General features: G+C 38.6%; 1 protein-coding gene across 1 annotated transcript; it reads left to right on the forward strand.

Moving 5' to 3' along the window:
* Positions 1 to 11,371: 11,371 nt before the first annotated feature.
* LOC126932270 (putative male-specific lethal-3 protein-like 2) lies at positions 11,372 to 15,147 on the forward strand. The gene is made up of 2 exons (XM_050751018.1): positions 11,372 to 11,483; positions 12,435 to 15,147. The coding sequence occupies exon 2, from the start codon at positions 12,590 to 12,592 to the stop codon at positions 13,721 to 13,723; it is 1,134 nt and encodes a 377-aa protein (XP_050606975.1). The 5' UTR covers positions 11,372 to 11,483; positions 12,435 to 12,589; the 3' UTR covers positions 13,724 to 15,147.
* Positions 15,148 to 22,801: the final 7,654 nt, after the last annotated feature.

The following is a 22,801-nucleotide window of genomic DNA, read 5'->3' on the forward strand; positions in this document are numbered from 1 at the left end:
CAAATATTAAGATACAGCATGTTGAGCATCAGTATTTTCTTTCTGATCTTTAGTATTATTCTGCACATTCAGAATTTTTCAAAGTTAAGACAAAAACATCCTCCGTGTGTAAGTTAAGTTATTTGAAATCAGGACTGTCCCTTTTGTGGTATATGGTTGTCATCTCCCGAGGCAATACCTAAGAGAGCAGGTGTCTAGGATAATTAGTTAGAGTGTATGCCAGGAGAACTCCGGAAATCCGCTTGGCAGGCCATTTGCCATATGACAATCCTTTCATTTGGAAAAAATGGGTGAGATAAACTGTCACTGGGAAACACGTGCCAATGTTCTGGGCCTTCCCATTGCCAGTGGACGATGACTGTGGTCCAATGAAGGAAGATCACCAAAGCTTGGACTTTCCTGAAAAGCCTCTGCCTCATACACTCTTAAGAACCATGCAAGTGGGTCACTTATAACATTCTATGAAGACAAAGAGACAACCAACCTCTCCAAACCCCAGTTTTAAAAGGTTATATTTTCATGATTTGGGAGTCAATATTCTTTATGTTAAGTCATAGAAAAACTATAGAGATGGTTTAAAAAAAAAAATTCTGTGGATGCCAGGAGTTTAGCAGGAGCTGAAAACAGTAAAGTAAAACAAAGGGGAATCATTTAGGGCAATGACACTCTTCTGTATGATGCTAAAATGATGAATACATGACAATAAGCATTTGTTAAAACCCATAGAACTTTATAGCACAACGAATGAATCCTAGTGTATGCAAAATTAGAAAATAAATTAAGAAGTTGGAGAACACCTGGATAGAACGGATGACATAACAAAACAATCCCACTATTAAAAATGTATGAAAGCGCCTCACTGAAAGGGATGGAGGAGAAAGTGCTGACCTAAATAACTTTGTAAATGAGTGGCATCACGTGTGTGTGTGTGTGTGTGTGTGTGTGTGTGTGTGTATGTGACAGAGTCTCACTCTGTCACCCAGGCTGGAGTGCAGTGGCATGAGCACGAGGTCATGAGTGGCATCTTTAAGACTAAAAGCAAAAGGAACTGTACATCAGCATTGTACTCTCACTGATCACATTTTTTCTATGGAGGTATAGGTTAATAATTGTTATTCTACTGTATGTGTATACCAGAATTGAACAATTGAGTAGGCAGAGGATGGGTGCTGGAAGTCAGGCTTCTTATTATTGGGTGGGAACTTACAGATCAGCAAAGGGAAGAGGCTGGAATGAGCCATGTAGTAATGGATTAGAATTGGAGACATCAGTAAGGATTCATGCTTAACTTAATATAGAAACAGATGGCTACATATATAAATATCTATAAATATAGATATTCATATATATATACACATATACATATCTACAGTACATACACACATATATTTCATTGCTCTATTGATTGACAGCCCCTGCAAGAATGACATCCCAACAGCAACAAGCACATCTAATACCCAGATCTTGATTTCTAATACCATTATCTGATAAAAGTAGCCAGAACTCCTTGGAGAAGTGGTTGATTCTAGGACTGGGGCAGGAAATATACACAATAGGACTAAACACCTAGAAGTGCCAGAAAGTTAGGAAGTGTTCAAAAACAAAACCTGTGGATGGGGAGGTATGACAAAGGAACACAGGAGCCCACTGATAGAGCTCCCAGGGGCCAACACTGGAACACTGTGAGCAACAAATAAAGTTGGACTATAACTCAAAGTATGAAACAAGTATCCATGAGTCCATACTGATATAAATAAATGATTAACTAACTAACTAAATGGGGTTGAACAGACAAATCTCCCATGCAGAAGAATTCCAAAGAATTTATGTAAATGCCCCACCTTCAAGAAAGTGAAGGATAACTCCCCACTTCCTGAGGTGTAGGCTGTGCATAGGAATGTCCTTCCGAAGGGTAGAGTAAGAAAAGGGAGGGGAAAAAAAAGTACTTTCACAGCAGAGGAACTTGACAAACACTACCTTAACCAGGTGATCAAAGTCTACACCAATAGTGAGTGATTAATTAGGTTGATAGTGTGTACCCTTGATGTGACGTGATGAAAATGGCCATTTACCTCTGTGGTCCTCCTGCCAAAAGGTCACAACCCAAGTCTAATTGTGAGAAAAAATCAGACAAATCTTAATTAAGGAATGATCTTAGATCTACAAAAGGTTAGTACAAAATATCTAACCAGCACTGTTCAAAACTATCAAGATCATCAAAAACAAGGGAAATCAGAAAAACTGTCACAGCCAAGAGGACAAAGAGACATGAGAAGTAAATAGATACCCAACTAACGTGATATCTTAGATGCGGAATCCAGAGATAGAAAAAGGATGGTAGGTAAAAACTAAGGATAACTGAATAAAGTATGGACTTAAAAAAAATTCTTTGAGTGAGGAGGATGTTTACTTCATCTCAAAGAGAAGAGCCCAGGAAGGACCCCAGGAAGCACCATGCTCTAAAGCGTGTGCAGGAGGCAACATCCTCTAAGGCGTGTGGCCCGAGTCCTGTAGGCCATGCTGCAAGTGAGCAGGAATGAACACAGGATACTGGAGAGGAGGAACTTGAGGGGCTGTCAAGGGACACAGGAACCACCCAAGGAGCACACAGGGAAAGAGAATGTCAGGGCACAGAGAACCCAGCTCCTTAGATCATGAAGGTATACAACGAACACAATTTTCAACACCATTTTGCAAAATATCCACCCTTTCTTGATTGAAACTTCCAGAACTGTTGAAAACTAATCTTTATGTTTAATAAAGTGTTTTTGCTTGGTAATCTGAAGCATGCTTTCCCATTTTGTTTCATCAATAAAGAGCTTCAATTAAAATATGGAAAAAAAAAAAAAAAAAACCAAATCATAGGTCTCTCCCATCCTGGAAGTAAACCAGATGATGCCTCAGAGACTGATCCCAACAAACAAAGCTCTCTATGCCCTTCCTTCCACAAAAAGGGGTCTTTGCTGTGTGGATTTTGAGACAAATAAAACTCTGCTCACTGGCTGAGGCCTGAGAAACTAGTACAGGCAATACCTGAATCTTGAGTAATATATTGAACAGAAAATAGATGTAACTTTGTTCTGAAAGATCATTTGATGAATGGCTGCTTCTTAGAATTCTAAATCTTTCAATGCTGAAAAAAATTAGTGTGGAGCAAAAGGATCTCTCATTCATTGCTGGTGAACATGTAAAACGGTACAGTCACTTTGGAAGACAGTTTGGCAGTTTCTTACAAAACTAACATACTCTTAAGATATAATTCAGGAATTCCACTCCTTGGTATATATCCAAAAGAGCTGAAAACCTATGCCCACACAAAACCCTGCACACAGAGGTTTACAGCAATTTTATTTATAATTGTCAAAACTTGGAAGCAACTTAATATCCTTCAGTAGGTGAATGGATAGACTGTGGTATATCCAGGCGATGCAATATTATTCAGAGCTCAAAAGAAATGAACTATCAAGCCACGAGAAGACATAGGGGAAACTTAAATGCACATTACCTGTGAAATTAGTTGTGACAGAAGCCAATCTAAAAAGCCTACATACTATATGATTCCATTTATGTGACATTCTGGAGAAGGCAAACCTATGAAGAAAGTAAAGAGTTCATTGGTTGCCGGGGTTGAGGAGAATGGAGGGATGAATAGGTGGAGCACAAAAAATGATTAGGGCAGTAAAACTACTCTATATGATACTACGATGGTAGAAACACGTCATTATAAATGTGTCCAAACCCACAGAATGTACAACTGTGTTAGTCAACCCTAATAAACTATGGACATCAAGTGATAATGATGTGTCATGTAGGTTCATAGCTTGCAACAAATGTACCTTCTTGGGGATGTTGACAATGGAGGCTGTGCATGTGTGGGGACAGGGGCCTTATGGAAAAAAATCTCTATACTTTCTGCTTATTTTTGCTGTAACCCAAAAATTGCTCTAAAAAATGCAATCTATTGCAGCACTGCTTACAATAGCAAAGACTTGGAACCAACCCAAATGCCCATCAATGATAGATTGGATAAAGAAAATGTGGCATGCATACTCCATGGAATACTATGCAGCCACAAAAAAGAATGAGTTCATGTCCTTTGCAGGGACATGGATAAAGCTGAAAACCATCATTCTCAGCAAACTAACAGAGAAACAGAAAACCAAACACCTCACGTTCTCACTCATAAGTGGGAGTTGAACAATGAGAACACATGGAAACAGGAAGGGGAACATCACACACCGGGTCCTGTCAGGGGGTAGGGAGAAAGGGGAGGGAGAGCATTAGGAGAAATACCTAATGCATGTGGGGCTTAAAACCTAGATGACAGGTTGATAGGTGTAGCAAACCACCATGGCACATGTATACCTATGTAACAAACCTGCACGTTCTATATCCCAGAACTTAAAGTAAAATAAAAATTTTAAAAATTAAATTAAAAAAATAATAAATGCAATCTATTAAAAAGATGACTCAGGGCCTGACAAGAAGAATAGTCCTGCCAGATCTTTGGCCAACTTTCTTACTCTATTTGGTTTCAAATTCCAGCTGCACTAGTTATTTGGTGACCCTGGACAAGCTACCTCTCCACCACCCCACTTCCCCCAGCCTCAGTCTCCATCCTGTAAAATGTGGATAATAAGTGTTGACCTCACAGAATTGTGATGGGGATGAAGCAACATGATGTACATGATATGCCAGCCTGGTGAACTGTAAGCCTGCAGTAAACATTAGCGGGAAGGGAAAAGCTATGGCCATCACCGCTTCATGATTGGCATTGGCTTAGTCTTAATTTACAAGAGCATATTCTCAAGTACACTAACTTAAACTCCAGGACTCTCCTGACTAGAAAAGGGCCATGGTTCCTTCAGAGACTATCACACTCAATGGTACTTACAGCAAACCACTACTTACTGCTCCTGGGACAGGAGCTGTTGTTCATTGGTGTATTAGGGTTCTCTAGAGGGACAGAACTAATAGGATACATGAGTTTATTAAGGAGTATTGACTCACACAATCACAAGGACAGGTCCCACAATAGGCTGTGTGCAAGCTGAGGAGCAAGGAAGCCAGTCCAAGTTCCAAAACCTCAAAAGTGGGAAAACTGACAGACAGTGCAGCTTTCAGTCTGTGGTCAAAGGTCCAAGAGTCTCAAAGCTGAAGAACTTGGAGTTCAGTGTTTGAGGGCAGGAAGCATCCAGCATGGGAGCAAAACGTAGGCTGGAAGACTAAACCAGTCAAGTCCTCCCGCATTCTTCTGCCTGCTTTACTCTGGCCGCGCTGACAGCTGATTAGGTGGTGCCCACCCAGACTGAGGGTGGGTCTGCCTCTCCCAGTCCACCGACTCAATTGTTAGTCTCCTTTGGCAACACCGTCACAGACACACCTAGAAACAGTACCTTGCATTCTTCAATCCAATCAAGATGAACCAATCCAGTCCAATCCAATATTAACCATTATAATTGGTTTCTGTAACTTCTCCTCAGGACACTAGCAAATTATATTAATTTCTGAGGAGTGGCTGCAAATGGAGAGCATCATTTTCATACTAAATCCAAGAATGTCGTAAAAATACTACTTAGAAACAAGGGAAATGAGTAGGAATGGAAATGTCAGTCGTTACCTGTTTTCTGTCAAGTACTTCCAAAACTGTAAAATTAGGAAAATTCATCAAGAGTTCTAAAATACATATCCCCTTCAGCAATACAAAAAAATCTGGGGTATAAGCTAAAAATTTAAATACAGAAGTTAGGAGAGCAAGAATTTCTAAACAGCCTAAATTCTGTGCATTTTATAATAATGTTAAGAAATAATTTTGATAAATGAGAGTGACATAAATAATTCTTATTTCTTGCAAGAAATAAGAACATTAGACGCAATGGTGAAAATAGTTGAATATAAAGGGATGAAGATAGCTGAGAGAAGATGTAACACTATTGACTTAAAAGCTAATTCTAAGTAAGGAGTAGATGCCCCAAAGCTTTTCAAGAAACAGAACACAGTGTCTTCTGTAATTGTCAAATTTATTCCAGTAAATCATGGGAGGTAAAAGGAATGGCAAAGGGCCGATGAAAGAGGAAGGGGGCCTTCTGGAACATTTCTAAGGTGGGTAATTTAAAGAGATTTCCAAGTTATCAATTAACCTCATGCCTCCTGTTTTAAAATTATTCACACATCATAACAGAGGACCGATCCTTGAATGTTTCAAAGAAAGACGTTCTGAGAGTTTTCAGATCCACAAATAATGGGGTTGATTAAAAATAGGTCATCCAAATCGGTCTAATTGCCTTCTATCTTTAATGTAAATTCTTTTCATTGATTTTTAAGATGGATAGCCCATTAAAATACATTAATCGTGACCCTAAAAGTGTACTTGTATTGCAAAAAGCCTAAGGTGTGGAATAAAAAGCAATTCCCCACCACATGAAACCAGGGCAGGAACATCACCAAAGAGAGCTGTGGTAAGAGCTGGGAGGTGAGGGATAATGATGATAAAACACCCTCCAACTGTACACCAGCGGTTTTAGAAGGTTTGGAGCTGTGTGTGTCTTATTTGGCTAAAAGGGCTCTAATTTTGTCGAGCCAAGGTGAAAAACACATGATTGGTCTTCTGTGTTTTTTAGTTACGTAAGAAATGCACTCTCGTGACTGCATAATGCATGCTCATTCTAGAAAATGCAGCTAACGACAACTAACATTAGAAATAACCGATCACACCATTATCCAGAGATAACCCTGGAAACATTTTAATATATACACACTCAAACTTTTAAAACAAATAATGTATATTTTTTAAATGCATGTATATAATACATATGTTTGGAATCTCCTTTTGTACTAAAAATTTTAAATACATTTTAGATGCCAATAAATACAGTTCTTCAAAAACATGTTAATGGAACACAAATCAGTATCTATCACCATTTACTCAGCCATCCTTGTAGTATTGGACATTATCAACAGTGTTTCACTAAACGTCCTCCAGCTAAATCCTCGTCAACATCCACAATTACCGTGAATACATTTCAAGAAGTAGACTTCGTTAAATCAAAGAACAGACATGTTTTAAAGGATCCTCACACATAGCCCTAAATTGACCTCTGGAAACATTATACAAATTAATGCAAAATATAAGAAAATATTCACTTCTTCACACCCTCACTGATATTTGTTATTGTTCTTTGTGTTACTAATTTGATAGACTTCAAATGATGATTCATGGATTTTAATTTAGTTTGGGGGGCAGAAAATTTCACACATTTATGAGCCATTGTATTCCATGTTGGTTGATGCTTTTAAACCAAACTAAATATTGCCCGAGAAGGACTCCGTACTTCTATATTTGAGTCCTTGTGGACAAACTGCAACCTAACTTAATAGGCAGACGAGACTGAAAACCTAACTTAGTATATGACTGTAACAATAATTGAGTCTTGGCCAATCCCAGCAGCCATACTTCAATCACTCATACACTTCTGAGTGTTCAGAGTGTGTTCACAGAAAGCAAATGCTGAGCTGTAACCAATACAGTTGTTTCTCTACCTCACTTCCCTTTTTGGTCTACAAATCTTCCACCATGTGGCTGTGCTGGAGTCTCTGAATCTGCTGTGATTCTGGGAGCTATCCAATTAATGAATAGTTCATTGCTCAATTAAACTCCATTAAATTTAATTCAGCTGTTTTTCTTTTAATAATGCCAATTTATGAACTTTGTCCTTTCTCTTTTTGGAGTTTTCATGTTCTTATTTATACATTCTTCTTATTAAACCTTTGTAATATAGAATGCAACTATTTTTTCCATTTTGTTGGTTATTAAATGTGTCTTATTTGGTCATAAAGAAATGTTTCATTTCTCTGTATTCACATTTTTTAAACATATTTTCTATTTCTTGCCTTTGATGTCATTCTTGGAAAGACTTTCCTGACCCCCTTACAATATTGAAATGATCATGAACGTAAATATTTAAGCTCAGCTGCTATAAAAACATCATGAAAGAAAATTAAAAGCCATTCTGTAGAAAAGATACAGAAAAATGAACGAAGTACTAATAAATACTAGAACCAAAAATTTCAAGTACTAATAAACACAAGAATTTAGAGTTAGTGTTGAGTAATGGTAGATCATATTTATGTGAAGATAAGAAAAAGGGAAAATAATTTTAATTGAAGGAAGAATAGGATGACAAGGCAAATTATAGAGGGATAAAGTAGAAAATATTAGGAAGCTTTATATTTGTGCAAATTATTTAGGACATAGTATGGAGTAATAACAACGGCACAGGCTTGAAATATTACCAAACGCTAAGCATCTGTAATAGAAAGACCTTGGAGCCATATCCTTTAACAGGTGACAGGCACAGAGAACAGCCTGCAAAAAGAACTCAGAACCCAAGAGGACATAGATAAGTTATACTGTAGGTCAGTTGTTTCAAAGTTGTACAGTGGATTTGAACCAGCAATCCAAAAGTATATTATTTCAATATTTAATTTTCATGATAAAAACTTCTCATTATATTACAAAACTGTTCTAGTTATTTCTAGTATGTAGGTTGCAAATAGTATTAAATGTCTCAAAATAACTTTCATTAATAAAACTTAGTGAGATCCCTGCGTTTCATGTCTCTCAAGTCTCAAATCTGTTCTTTTATATATGAGCAATATTTTGCAATAACTGAATTATTGCTCTGAACACTTTCCACCTGAATGTGTAGCCAAAAGTGCTATAATAAACTACTTATGCTACACAGTAGATATGAAAGTCTTAACTAGAACAAAAAGTTTTTGTAATTAGATTAAGTCAAGTTTGACCTCTAAGTCATTGTTTAGTAGCTCAACTAATTCCTTCTAGAAATGTGGGTTAATGCTGAGGTTAATTTGCCCAACCTGATCTAATCTCACATGATTATACAGATATTTCAATGTAGTCACCATATAATTCTTAATAAAACCTAAATTAGCATAACGTGTTTCCAAATCAGCATCCTGAATCCTATCCTTACATGTCTGCCACAAAGATGAAACATTGAGGGTTATTTTTAAATTATATAAGTTTCTTGAGTAACCGCATAGTAATTCCTTTCACTTTGATCTCACTTTTTTAAAGATTAAGAAAGATCTCATTTAACTTTCAAATATAACTATATTTCTCAATATTTCAATTGTTTACTTTGTCATTGATTATACATTTTTTACAACAGAAGCAAATATTCAACTGAATCTTCTTCATCTGTTTTATTTGGAGAACCATCTTATTACTAAATATAGGACAAGACATTGACACTCTTCATTTTTATTTGCCAAATAATATCTCAGTCAGAGGATACCACTGACAGCATTCAATGACTTGTGGAGTCTTTTACTCCACCCAACAAGAGCAGGATATGCATTTTTTCAAGCACCCATGGAATGTACACCAAAACAGACAGTATTCTGGGCCATAAAACAAGTCTCAATAGGTTTAGAAGTATTGAAATAATATAGATTATGTCTTTTGATGATAATAGAATCAAACTAGAAATCAATAACAGGAAAACAAGAAAATCTCTAAACATGTAGAAATTGAACAACATACTTCTGAATAAGCCATGGATCAAAGAAGTATAAAAGGAAACTTTTAAAAATACATAGAATTGAATGAAAATGAAAACATAATCAAAATATGTGGGATGCAGCTAAAACAATTATGTGAGGGAAATTTATAGCACTAAATGCTATAAATCAATAACTTACACTTCTAGCTCAAAAAAATTAGGAAAAGAAGAGCAAAATAAAGACAACACAAGCAAAACGTTACCTTCAGGGAAACTATTTAAAGTATAAAAGAGGTATCTTGAATATTGCTTACAACTACATGTGAATCTGTAATTATTTCACTAAATTCTAATTTTAAAATGTTAATTTCATTTTCATACATCAACAGTAGAAAAATGGAACTTTAAATCAACATAATTTACAAAAGACTCCTAAAAATCCAACAAAATGTGAGTATCTGATAAAATTATAATTCATAAAATGTATACTGCTAAAATTATAACTATAAAGAAAAATACAATTTTTCCATCTTTTGAAAGATATTAAAGAAGACCTAAATTACAGGAGAGATATTCCATGTTAATGGATTAGAAGACCCAATCTCATAAAGATATCAATTATTCCCCCTAATTGATCTATAGATTCAAAGTAATTCTAATCAAAATGCCAATTTTGGTAAAACTAACAAGCTGGTAATAAAATGTATACGGAAAAATCAAAGGTCAACAATAGGCATAACACAGCTAAGGAAAACGAACAAGGTGAGAAGTTTGCAGCTAGTTACTATAACACTGTGATTAGGTGCAAAGGTAGGAAAAAAAAAGACCAGTGAAATACAATATAGAATCTAGAGACAGGCCAATGTACACATAGAAGAGACACAGTTCGGGTGGCATTATAGAACAGTGAGGAAAGGATAAATTATTCAATAAATGCTACTGAGACAATTTGTTATCCACACTAAGAAAAAGAAAAAGAATTGGCCTTCTACCTTAAAGCAAATACAAAAATCAGTTCCCGTGAATTAAAAGTTGAAATGTGAGAGGTAAGTTTTATTACCATGGAACATAAAAGGATTTCTTAAACAAGACACCAAAAATGCCTATCATAAAGGAGAAAAATACAAATTTTACTTCAATTTTGCACTGGGAATATTTGCAAAAACACAATACTAAGTGTTGGCAAGAGCATAAGAACTCAAATACCAACGTGAGTGATATTTTATTGTTATTCTTTATATGTTATTCATGCCACAAAAGGTTTTGTATGTATTGCGTATTTAATTTTAAAATTAAATATAAAATGATTTTTTTCTTGACAGATGAAATGCTTCTAGTATTTATCATTAAGCAAAATGTTAGGACTATAAATTTTAATTATTTTAATATTCAATATCTCTTCGTATTACACTTAGGATTTTTAAAGTAGGGAATAATATTAAATTTATCTTTGCAAGTAGAAATAGTAATAAAAACTCCTAAATAACGCTTGTATCAAAGAAGGAAACAAAAGGAAAATCACTAACTGGTACTTAAAGAATAGATAGCCTTAAATGCATTTATTAGCAAACAAAAGTAAGTGGAAGTAAATTCATTATGCTTTCAATTCAAGAAATGATTTTAGAACAGTTTAACCTAAGTTAAAAGGAAGAAAAGAATACAGTCAAGAAATTAAAGAAAATAAAAACAAAAACGTGTAGGGTAGATAAAGAAACATTAAGCGCTGGTTCCTTTAAAAGACCAGTAAAACAGATAAAGTTCAACAATATAATTAAGAAAAGAGAGACAACGGATACATAAATAAATAGCATTAGAATTAAACGGGACTTCCGCCCGGCATACCGGATCGCGCATGCGCCGTCGGGAGCGTCGCGCGCGCCCTGTCGCGTAGCCAGCGCTACGTGTGCGCCCGGAACGCAGACGCAAGGCGCCCGCGGAGGAGGCCTCTTAACCACGGTGGGTTTCTCTCTTCGCGTTAAATCTCTCCTGCTCTGCGGCCCAGTGCCGCGTGGGCTCCCGTGGGACGCTCCCGTCGGACGCCGTCTGACCTAGATTGTTAACGTTATTGTTGGGAAAGGCGAAAAAGGCAGCGAGATCCCAGAATACCAGAGCCATTGTAGTGGTTGGAACGGAAGTTGGGATAGATGGGTAGCCGAAGATCGTGTGCTTTGTGAGCCCAGTGAAAATCGTAGATTGGCCGGGCGCGGTGGCTCACGCCTGTAATCCCAGCACTTTGGAAGGCCGAGGCGGGCGGATCACGAAGTCAGGAGTTGGAGACCAGCCTGGCCAACATGGTGAAACTCTGTCTCTACTAAAAATATAAAAAAATAGCTAGGTGTGGTGGCGAACGCCTGTAATCCCAGCTACTCGGGAGGCTGAGGTAGGAGAATCGTTTGAACCCAGGTGGCGGAGGTTGCAGTGAGCCGAGATCACGCCGTTGCCCTCCAGCCTGGTTGGCAGGGCGAGACTCTGTCTCAAAAAAAAAAAAGAAAGAAGAAAAGAAAAGAAAATCGTAGATTGGGGCAGGGCACGGTGGCTCGCTCGTGTAATCCCAGCACTTTGAGAGTCAAAAGTGGGCAGATCACGTGAGGTCAGGAGTTCGAGACCTGCCTGGCCAACAAGGCGAAACCCCGTCTCTGCTAAAACTACAAAACAATTAGCAGGGCATGGTGGTGGGCGCCTATAATCCCAGCTACTCTGGAGGCTGAGGCAGGAAAATTGCTTGAACCCTGGGAGGTGGAGGTCAGTGTGGAAACGCTGTCACAAAAAAAAAAGAGAGAGAAAAGAAAAGAAAATCATAGATTACAGCATAAATTGGCAAGAAAAGTTGTAGTTCACCTGAGGAGCAAGAGAGAAAGAAGCAGCCCCTCCAGGTTGCCTGGTGCTGACTCTGTCTTTTTTTAAAAGGCCTTTCCATCGAAGAAAGAGATGAAAATGATGAAAACTCATTAAGCAGTTCCTCCGACAGTAGTGAAGACAAGGATGAAAAAATAAGTGAAGAAAGTGATACTGAAGAAAAGGCTGAAGTAAAGGAAGAACCGGAGCTTCAAACAAAAAGGGAAATGGAAGAAAGAACAGTAACTCTAGAAATCCCTGAAGTTTTGAAGAGGCAGCTGGAGGATGATTGTTACTACATTAATCGGAGGAAACGGTTAGTGAAACTTCCATGCCACACCAACATCATAACGATTTTGGAATCCTATGTGAGGCATTTTGCTATCAGTGCAGCCTTTTCAGCCAATGAGCGGCCTCGTCACCTTCACGCTATGCCACATGCCAACATGAATGTGCCTTATGTCCCAGCAGAAAAGAATGTTGACCTTTGTAAGGAGATGGTGGATGGATTAAGAATAACTTTTGATTACACTCTCCCGTTGGTTTTACTCTATCCCTATGAACAAGCTCAGTATAAAAAGGTGACTGCATCTAAGGTTTTTCTTGCAATTAAGGAAAGTGCCACAAATACTAGTAGGAGCCAGGAGAAGCTCTGTCCCAGAGAGAGAGATTTGTTGAATCCATCCAGGCCGCAGTCTACAGAGAGTCCGTCAACCACTGGTGAACGAGCCACCCCCAAAAGGCGCAAAGCCGAGCCGGAAGCAGTGCGGTCTCTGAGGCGGTCCTCGCCCCACACGGCCAACTGTGACAGGCTTTCTAAGACCAGCACCTCACCTCAGCCCAAGCGCTGGCAGCAGGACATGTCCACCAGCATGCCCAAGCTGTTCCTGCACCTGGAAAAGAAGACACCTGTGCATAGCAGATCATCTTCACCTATTCCTCTGACTCCTAACCAGAGTCAGGGAATAGAAGGGAGTGCTGCGTTTGCTGGCTTTGAAGGGAGAAGAACTAATGAAATAAATGAGGTCCTCTCCTGGAAGCTCGTGCCTGACAATTACCCACCAGGTGACCAGGCGCCTCCACCCTCTTACATTTACGGGGCACAACATTTGCTGCGATTGTTTGTAAAACTTCCAGAAATTCTTGGAAAAATGTCCTTTACTGAGAAGAATCTGAAGGCTTTATTGAAGCACTTTGATCTCTTTGTGAGGTTTTTAGCAGACTACCACGATGACTTCTTCCCAGAGTCGGCTTATGTCGCTGCCTCTGAGGTGCATTACAGCACCAAGAACTCCCAGGCAGCCTATAAAAGCGTTGATGGTTCTGTAAGAACAACTGCTCCATCTAGCATGGCGTTCTGAGTTCCAGGTAAACAACTAACAAGGTGGTGGGTCTTTACCCATAGCACAAAACACTGCCCACCTGGGGGCTTTGACAGAGGTGGTCCCGTTTGAGTTCCCCATATACTGTAGTTACTCTGTTTAGAATTATTTCCTAGGTGCCTGAAAGTGTTCTGACATGACACTTGCTACGTTGTAGGCCATCTGTGATGGCAGGAAAAAAGCAACTGTGTTCACAGTGAAATGTTCATGGAAGTATACATAGGTTAGGCCATTTCAGTAGACATTGCAGTTAGTTAGCAAGAACCACATTGTTTCGTTATTAGCATTAAACAAAGTCGTTTTTGCAAATTGGTTTCATTCTCTTGATGATGCTAAACTAAACTAAACTCTGTCCAACAAGGTTTAGTTTGTACTTGAAAACCGCAAAGTGGTCTTGAAGTATTTTAGAGGGAATCCATATTGATGGCAAAAGAAAATTTGCAACTATAATTTGCTTCTAACGGTTCCCTCTCTGTGAAACATTATTTTTGGTGAGCTAAAGAAAGCATTGCTTTTCTTGTTGGCAATTTTACAGCTATACTCTTTTGTGTAATTTTATGGTTCCCTTTCTGTAAAATGTTCTTTTTGGTGATCTAAATAAAGCCTGTCTTGTTTGAAAAAAAAAAAAAAAAAAATCGGAGCCATAACTACAGATACAATGACGACTGGAATATAAGAGAATGCTATATATTCATTTAAACCAGTAAATTTGAAAGTCTTGACAAAAATGAATGATTACTTAGGAAAATATATATTATATAAACTGGCTCCCCCCAAAAAAGTAGGTATTCCTCATTGTGGCACCTGACAGCCCCAAAGGTAGAAATTAAAACTAACCCACATATTTATTGCACACTATCTATGCTGACTTTTAATGTAAATTTTAGACCACATAAGCTTTAGCCTTTAGAGTCAGAAATTCCTTAGGTGCCAGCCCACAAATTGCTACATGAGAGAAAACAGAAACAATGTCACTTTCTGCGATCCTAACAGAAAGCCCACAGAGGAATATCTTCCCATTGTGGCTTCGGTAGCATCAAATAGGAAAGTGATAATACTGTGAGAGAATGACGTGCCACCCACAATATCTGAAGTACAGAGACAAGGCTGGATGTATTTTTGGTTAGTTCATTACAAACCTGTAAGAGTCCAGATGCATTCTTCCTAGATTATCATAATTTTTATGGCCATGAAAGGATAAGCCGTGTCACAAGGCCAAGAACTTGAACTGTGCTAGTCCAAATTGAGATGTGCTCCTAAGTGTGAGGTTAGAGCACTGGAGTTTGAAGACTTAGTATGTAAAAATAAATGTAACATATCTCGTTAATAATTTTTAGCATTGGTTAAATGTTGAACTGATGATATTTTAGATACATTGGGTTAAATAAAATGTTTTAAAAATACCTTCACCTATTTCTTTTTACTTTTAAAAAATGTTAATATTTTAAAAACTTAAAATGACCAATGTGTCTCACATTATATTTTTAATGGACAGTGATGCTCTTAAAAGTATTACCTCTATGGCATGGCATACGTCAAAAACTCATGGTCTTTTTTAGCTATTCTTTGATCCAATATCGAAGGCTTAGCTTCATGTATCCAAGCAGGTACAGGCCTCCACTAAATTAGTCAAAGCATCTTTTGGTCTTGTACTAGGATTACCTTTAAATCTGATGTTAACATATGCAGCAAATCCCTGCTGTTAATAGACACCACCCGACATCTTTCTGCTGTTTACTAATTTGATTGTTACTCTTTCCCTCACATATTACCATACTCGTATGTAACACACTCAGTCTGGCAGCCTTCTGTTACTCTTATCCAATGAAGGAGAAGCTCGTACTTGTGTCCGGTTCATTGAAAAAGTATCCATGCCCACAACCAATCTTTGGATAGTCTAATACAAAATCCCAATTTAATGGTTTTTTCATGTCATCTTAAAAATGAATAAAGAGATGATACCAGGAAGTCTAGGTGATAATTACTTTTCTTGACCAATTCTAGGCTTTACTAGAGAGCTGAATTTTATAATACAGCTCTTCTAAGCTGTTGCTTGTACAGCCAATTTGAAGGACAATTTGAAGTGAACTTAAGGATGAGTTGCCTTCCCAACTCTTAGAAAGACCCAAATAATAGCCATTTCTATAATTAATGCTACTAATGTGAATTTGATCAAGCTACATAAAACCAGTTTAAATTCCTGAGCCCAAATAGTAGCTATGCATAATAGAATAAGCTTGGATTTTATTTGGGCCAATTAAGAGAGAGTCTAGGCCATCGCTAATAATACTTCCTGCTATCTAGAGTAATTCTATAATACTTCCGGTATACTTCCTGTATCTAGAGTAATTTTGTGTGACTTGGACCAATCTATGTCAAAGCTAAAAGAAAGGCAAGGTGAGCTTCTCACGGAGTTGATGAGAATTATTTTCTTAGGAAATCTCCCAATCCCTTCTTAAAATAGTATTCCTAAGTTTGTTTGTTCGTTTGTTTTGAGCTGCAGTCTCACACTGTTGCCCAGGCTGGAGTGCAGTAGTGTGATCTCAGCTCACTGCAACCTCCATCTCCCAGGTTCAAGCAATTCTCCTGCCTCAGCCTCCCCCAATGGCTGGGATTACAGGCGTGTGCCACCATACCCAGCAAAATTTTTTTGTATTTCTAGTGGAGAGCGGGTTTCACCATTTTGGCCAGGCTGGTCTTGAACTCCTGACCTCAAATGATCCACCCACCTCGGCCTCCCAAAGTGTTGAAATTACAGGCGTGAGCCACTGCGCCCAGCCTATATATATATATATATATATTTCATTTCACAATTGTTTGAGATCTGTTGTTCAGAGTCTTAAATGATTTTGTGCAGCTACTGCCCTGACAGATGATTCAATGAAATATTCAAAGATGAAATCAGAATGAAATTCTGCTGATCAGTGTTCAGACTGAAAATACGATCTTTGCAAATGAAATATCTTCTTCAGAAAGAATCATTTATAGTGGTAAAGATGTGGATAATTTTTTATGATTCTTTCTTGTAACTTTGGCTGAATGAGAACAAAAAGAGGAGACTGAGAAGAAAAAGAGTTCCATGGACCTCTCCGAGGACTCAGCAGTCTCACGAGTACCCACACTTAAACAGACTGCACCAGCCCCTGACACCACTGAAAATTCACAAATCCTGAACGCCACACTCTTTAAAACTCCACCTACTGTCAGCAGAAAAGATTAGCATTTGAATAGGCAGGGCAAGGAAAGAAAATCACCCTCACCAATTTGGGGGAGCATGGTCTAATCTGTTGAGAACCCCTGAATGGGACAAAAGGGTAGAGGAAGGGTGAGTTTGCTTTCTACTTGAGCTGGGACATCCATCTTCTGCCTTTGGACATCAGAGGTCCTGGTTCTTGGACTGGAACCATGCCACTGCCTTTCCTGGACCTCCAGCTTGCAGACAGAAAATGATGGGACTCCTCAGCTTCCATAAATACGTGAGCCCATCCCTCAAAATAAATGTCTGTCTTTCTATCTGTCTGTCTGTCTGTCTGTCTGTCTATCTATCTATCTATCTATCTATCTATCTATCTATCTATCTATCTCATATTGGTTCTGTTTCTCTAGAGAACTCTGGCTAATATGTAGAAATTGTTTCCTAAAGAAAAATAAAAGTATTCATCTGATGAAGACACCATGTTGGAATTTAGGAAAGGGCTTAGTATTGTTACAAATGTCCACTACCTGGATGGTTTTTGTGAGTCGAGATAGACAAAGTTTATTTGCCCTCAAGGCTTCTACAATTTACTGCATACCTCAAGTTTGTCTCTTTGACAATCTGGCACATAAGGCATTTTTAGTTTAAGACCAAATTTCTCATTTTTCTCTTCTTGCTTTCCGTCAATATGCCTTCCTTATTCTTTTTAGACAACTTTAAAATTTGATTCTGAAGGGGATGATGTTCTATGGAAGCAGGATTTATTGTAGGTACAGGGCCATGCATATCAAAAGAAGAACTATATCATTGTCCATCTGTAAACAATTCTCCTTAGAAGATTAGAGAAAGGACAGAACTTGGGGGTGCTAATAGCTCCCCAAGAGTAGCACCCTCAGTAGAGGGCATTGGCTCTTCCAATGTCTTTCTTCTTGAAATCTACAGGTGTCCTTACTTATACCCTCATAATTCTTAGAGAATACAGAAGCTCTTAGATTCTTGTTTTTATTTGGGGGACCAGTTGTTTCATTTATAAAGCTGTATATTTATTTTTATTTCTAGCTTCTTTTCTTTCTAGGGCTCAGTTACTTATTAGAAAATGTTCTGTTACCTTCTAAATTAACAATTTTCTATATATATTTTTTCATTTAAGGCTCCTAATTCAAATCGGAGTCCATTTTCAGCTGTTGATCCTACCCTAGAATAATGTTCAAAAGGTTCCTGGAATCCAATTTTTAAATCTAGTGTTTATTTTATGAAAATATTAATCTTTGTCCAATTTACTCTTTAAGAGACAGATTTCTAAAATGACTTTAATGAGCTTCCTTCTTTTTGTCTCTAAGAATTAATTGTATTTTAATTTCCAGATGGATTATTCAAATCTTCCTTTTCCTAACCTCTTAACTACTTTCCCCATTCATGAGGGGCTAAAATGAAGTGAACTAGTCTATATACATCTAGTCATTCATGAAAATAGTACATAACAAAGATCCTGTTGCAAATATCTGTCCATCTTCCTGAAGTATAAGAAAATATTTATAGCATTGCTATGGACTGAATTGTGTCCCCCCAAAATTTATATGTTGAAGCCCTAACCCACAAGTGACTCTATTTGGAAATAGGGCCTTTAAGTATATAATTAATTAAAATAAGGTCATAAGGATGGGGCTCTGATCCAATACGGTTAGTGTCCTTATAAGAAGAGATACCAGAGAACTTGCTGTCTCTCACACACTCTCTCCCCACATGCACGAAAAAGAGGTCATGTGAGCACATGGCCACCTGCAAGCCAAGACAAGAGGCTTCAGAATGAAACCTACCTTGCTAGCACCTTGATCTTGGACTTCCCAGCCTCCAGAACTGTAAGAAATAAATTTCTATTGTTTATAAGCTGGTTAGTCTATGGTATCCTGTTATAGCAGCCTGTACAGACTGTCTTTGACTCAGCTCTAAACTAGGTTTTAAATTCAACGTCTATATATCTGCCTTCTGATCTTGCACATTTACATGAATGTTCCTTTCCTGAGAAATCCCAAGGCAATACTAGCTCATTTAGAAGATTGGAGGAAGGAATAAAAAGACTAGAAGAGGTACAAGTGAAAAGTTGCTTAGATCCAAACAGGGTGGGTCTCAGAAGGTTAGTGTCCTTCGACAACTTGTGTTTTCAGCTCTACCACACCAGATAAAAAAACTGATTATTGAAAGATTGGTGTCTTTGCCTCCCAATTTTTCTAGACTGCCTCCTAAAATATGAATTGATTTTTAACACAGCAAACTTTCTCTAAAATGGTCATTGTTTTTTGCCATCTTTTGCCTTTTATGCAAAGAATGCAAGAGTAAGGATCATCATAAGACTTTATATACAAAGAAGAATTTCTGCAGGAGTTTGAAAATTTGATACAGACAAATCCAAGTGAAGAAGATGGGTCACTGCAGTCGACTGTGCTACAGTGTGCACTCATGAGTGGTGTCAGAAGTTAGGCCAAGCAGAAGTTAGGCCGAGAAGAAATCAGCGAGATTGCCAATGACCCAACAATTGTTTGACCTAAAATATAAACTGAGCAAAGCGGTCTTCTTTCACAAGTTGACAGAAGTATAAATGTCATTATAAAGGTTTTGTAGGGTGCCCAAGGCTAAGTTCGACTAATTGCCTTTTCACATAATTGTCACAGGTCTGAGGAACCTCTAATCATTTGCCTTCAAGACTGGATTAGATTGAAGCAGAAAATAATCAACTTACATATGCATCTGTCTTTTGTGGAATACTTCCTTATACAATCAATAAACACAAGATAATCCAGGACAAAACAAAGACAGTTGAAATAAGACTGCCTATGCACACACACACACACACACACACACACACAGAGAGAGAGAGAGAGAGAGAGAGAGAGAGAGCAAGCAGCAGGAGAATAAGCAAAGATATTTACTAAATCTTTTATCCCCAAATCATAAGGTCTAATGAGCTTATAGAAACACCTAGATCTAATTCCTTTGGTTATAAATCCTAGGGTAACAAATTCAGCAATGAGAGTTCAATGAAACTAGCAAGAACTCAGTGTTGAGTCTGGCTTACCTGGCAGCAGATATGAAGGATAAATGGAGTTTGGCAAAGAGGCCCAGTGAGTATGCCTGTTGGCCTGAGAATGACCTAGAATGCTTCTAAGTGAGAGTCCTTGAAACAACCTCAGTAGAAACTTTGGATTTGCCACAGAATGATAAGACCACCCTTAATATCTGAACTGAAAAGACAAAGCTGAATATATTGCTACCAGCTATGTGTTGCACCTGCTGTACAATAGCAGCTTTAGAATGTTCCAGGCCATTATCTCATTTGGATAAATGGCCCCTGATTTTGCAGAGCCAAGGTAAAAGCACATGAGGGGTGCTGTGGTTTAAATGTGTCCCCCAGAAACATGAATTGGAAATTTAATCTCCCTTGCAACAGAGTTGGGAGGTGAGGCCTAATGAGAGGTGATTAGGCCATAGGGCAGAGGGAATGGATTAATGCCATTATTGTGGAAATGATCACAGGAGTGGGTTTCTCATAAAAGAATGAGTTTGACGGCTGGGCACAGTGGCTGTAATCCCAGCACTTTGGGAGGCCAAGGTGGGTGGATTACTTGAGGTTAGGAGTTTGAGACCAGCCCGGCCAAACCCATCTCTACTGAAAATACAAAAAATTAGCCAGGTGTGGTGGCATGCAGCTGTAGTCCCAGCTACTCAGGAGGCTGAGGCAGGAGAATCACTTGAACCCAGGAAGCAGAGGTTGCAGTTAGGAGTTTGAGACCAGCCCGGCCAAACCCATCTCTACTGAAAATACAAAAAATTAGCCAGGTGTGGTGGCATGCAGCTGTAGTCCCAGCTACTCAGGAGGCTGAGGCAGGAGAATCGCTTGAACCCAGGAAGCAGAGGTTGCAGTGAGCTGAGGTCACGCCATTGCACTCCAGCCTGGGTCACACAGCGAGACTCTTGTCTCAAAAAAAAAAAAAAAAAAAAGAGTTTGGCTCCTTTTTGCTCTCTCTTGGCCTCTAGAGTTCTTCTGCCTTACACCATGAGATGGCACAGCAAGAAGACCGTCACCAGAGGCCAATCACTCAGACCCTCACCAGAGGCCAATCACTCAGTCTGGGACTCGCCAGTCTTCAGAACTGTGAGAAATAAATTTCTGTTCATTATAAATTACAGGTTCATTACTCTCAGGTTTTATTATAGCAGCACAAAATGAACTAAGACAATTGGCCCTCTGTGTTTTCTAATTACATCAGTAATGCAAACTCATAATTGCACAACAAATGCTCATTCTAGAAAATGCAGCTAAGGAAAACTAATATTAAAAATAATTCATCACACCATCATCCAGAGATGGCCCTGGAAACATTCTGAGACATACATACTCACACTTTTAAAACATGTATAATCATACTTTAAATTATATAATATATACTTTTAAAATGCAGACGTATAATACAGGTTTATAACCTTTTTGTATTAAAAAGATCATATAGAATTTTGATATCAATAATTACACTTTTTCAAAATTGCTGGCAATAAAACACAAGTATCACCATTTATTTTGCCATCCTTCTAGTATTGGACTTTATAAACTGCTTCACGAAAGATCCTCCAACTAACTTCTTGCCAACATCCTTAATTACTTCAGTTAGATAGATGTGAGACTCGTTAAATCAAACAACACATTTTGTGAGCTTTGACTGACACCTCGTGGAAAGTTAGCTTGTTGCCTATTTCACAGCCTCTGTTTGCATCAATCAGCTCCAGGGCAACAGAAAAGAGCAAACCCTTTTCTTAGCAGCCTAATGGGTGGGGTCTGATGTTTGTGATAATTTATCCCAGACTGACATTCTTACCTTTACATAGCAGTTTCTGTGTCAATGCTGGGACCAGGCAAAAGCTGCGCTTCTCCAACCACCGACTGGTAACATTTCCACACCTTTCCAACAGAAACATATTTACATGACAACTCCATGCAGCATAAGTCTCCATCTCTTTTATTTGAAGCAAAATTCAGGCACATTTTATAAGAGCAGCCGTAATACAACTTTAATGAGCACTACTTCCTAGCCATTTAAACAGCACTTGGAGGGTTGGAAATCCCAGCCCGGCCAGTAGAGGGCACTGTGCAGGTGCAGCCAGAGCAACCCACCCTCATCTCTGGAAACCAAGATGCTGTGCCCAGAAACCTGCTGCTGGGGAAGGAGCTGACTTGTGATCCTTCCCTGTTACTTTAGAGTGGAAAGTGGTGGGGAAGGAGTTTGCTTAGCAGGTCTGGAGTAATATGGTTAGGCAGCCAAGGGTGGTGGGGTGAGGTATTATAGAGAATGGCATTAAGGGAGGAGACCACCCCTCATATTGTCTTATGCCCAATTTCTGCCTCCAAAGAAGAAGTGAAAACTAAAAGGCAGAAATGAAATCCACAAGCAGACAGCCCGGCGCCACACCCTGGGCCTGATAGTTAAAGATCAACCCCTGACCTAATCGGTTATGTTATCTATAGATTACAGACATTGTATAGAAAAGCACTGTGAAAATCCCCGTCCTGTTCCGTTCTAATTACCAGTGCATGCAGCCCCCAGATCACGTACCCTATGATCTATTGATCACGACCCTCTCACACGGACCCCCTTAGAGTTGTGAACCCTTAGAAGGGACAGGAATTGCTCACTCGGAGAGCTCAGTTGTTGGAGACGTCTTACTGAAGCTCCCGGATGAATAAAGCCCTTCCTTCTTTAACTCGGTGTCTGAGGGGTTTTGTCTGCAGCTTGTCCTGCTACAGCATCACATGAGAAGCATGGTGCAGGGTTCTTCTTTCCTTAGCTGGAGCACCACTTTGGACCATGGGA

Source organism: Macaca thibetana, chromosome 12, assembly GCF_024542745.1.
Source record: "Macaca thibetana thibetana isolate TM-01 chromosome 12, ASM2454274v1, whole genome shotgun sequence".
Lineage (NCBI taxonomy): Eukaryota > Metazoa > Chordata > Mammalia > Primates > Cercopithecidae > Macaca > Macaca thibetana.

What these genes read in the sequence shown, in the direction of transcription:
- LOC126932270 (XM_050751018.1), top strand. Translation starts at nt 12,590, where the DNA reads ATGGAAGAAAGAACAGTAACTCTAGAAATCCCTGAAGTTTTGAAGAGG.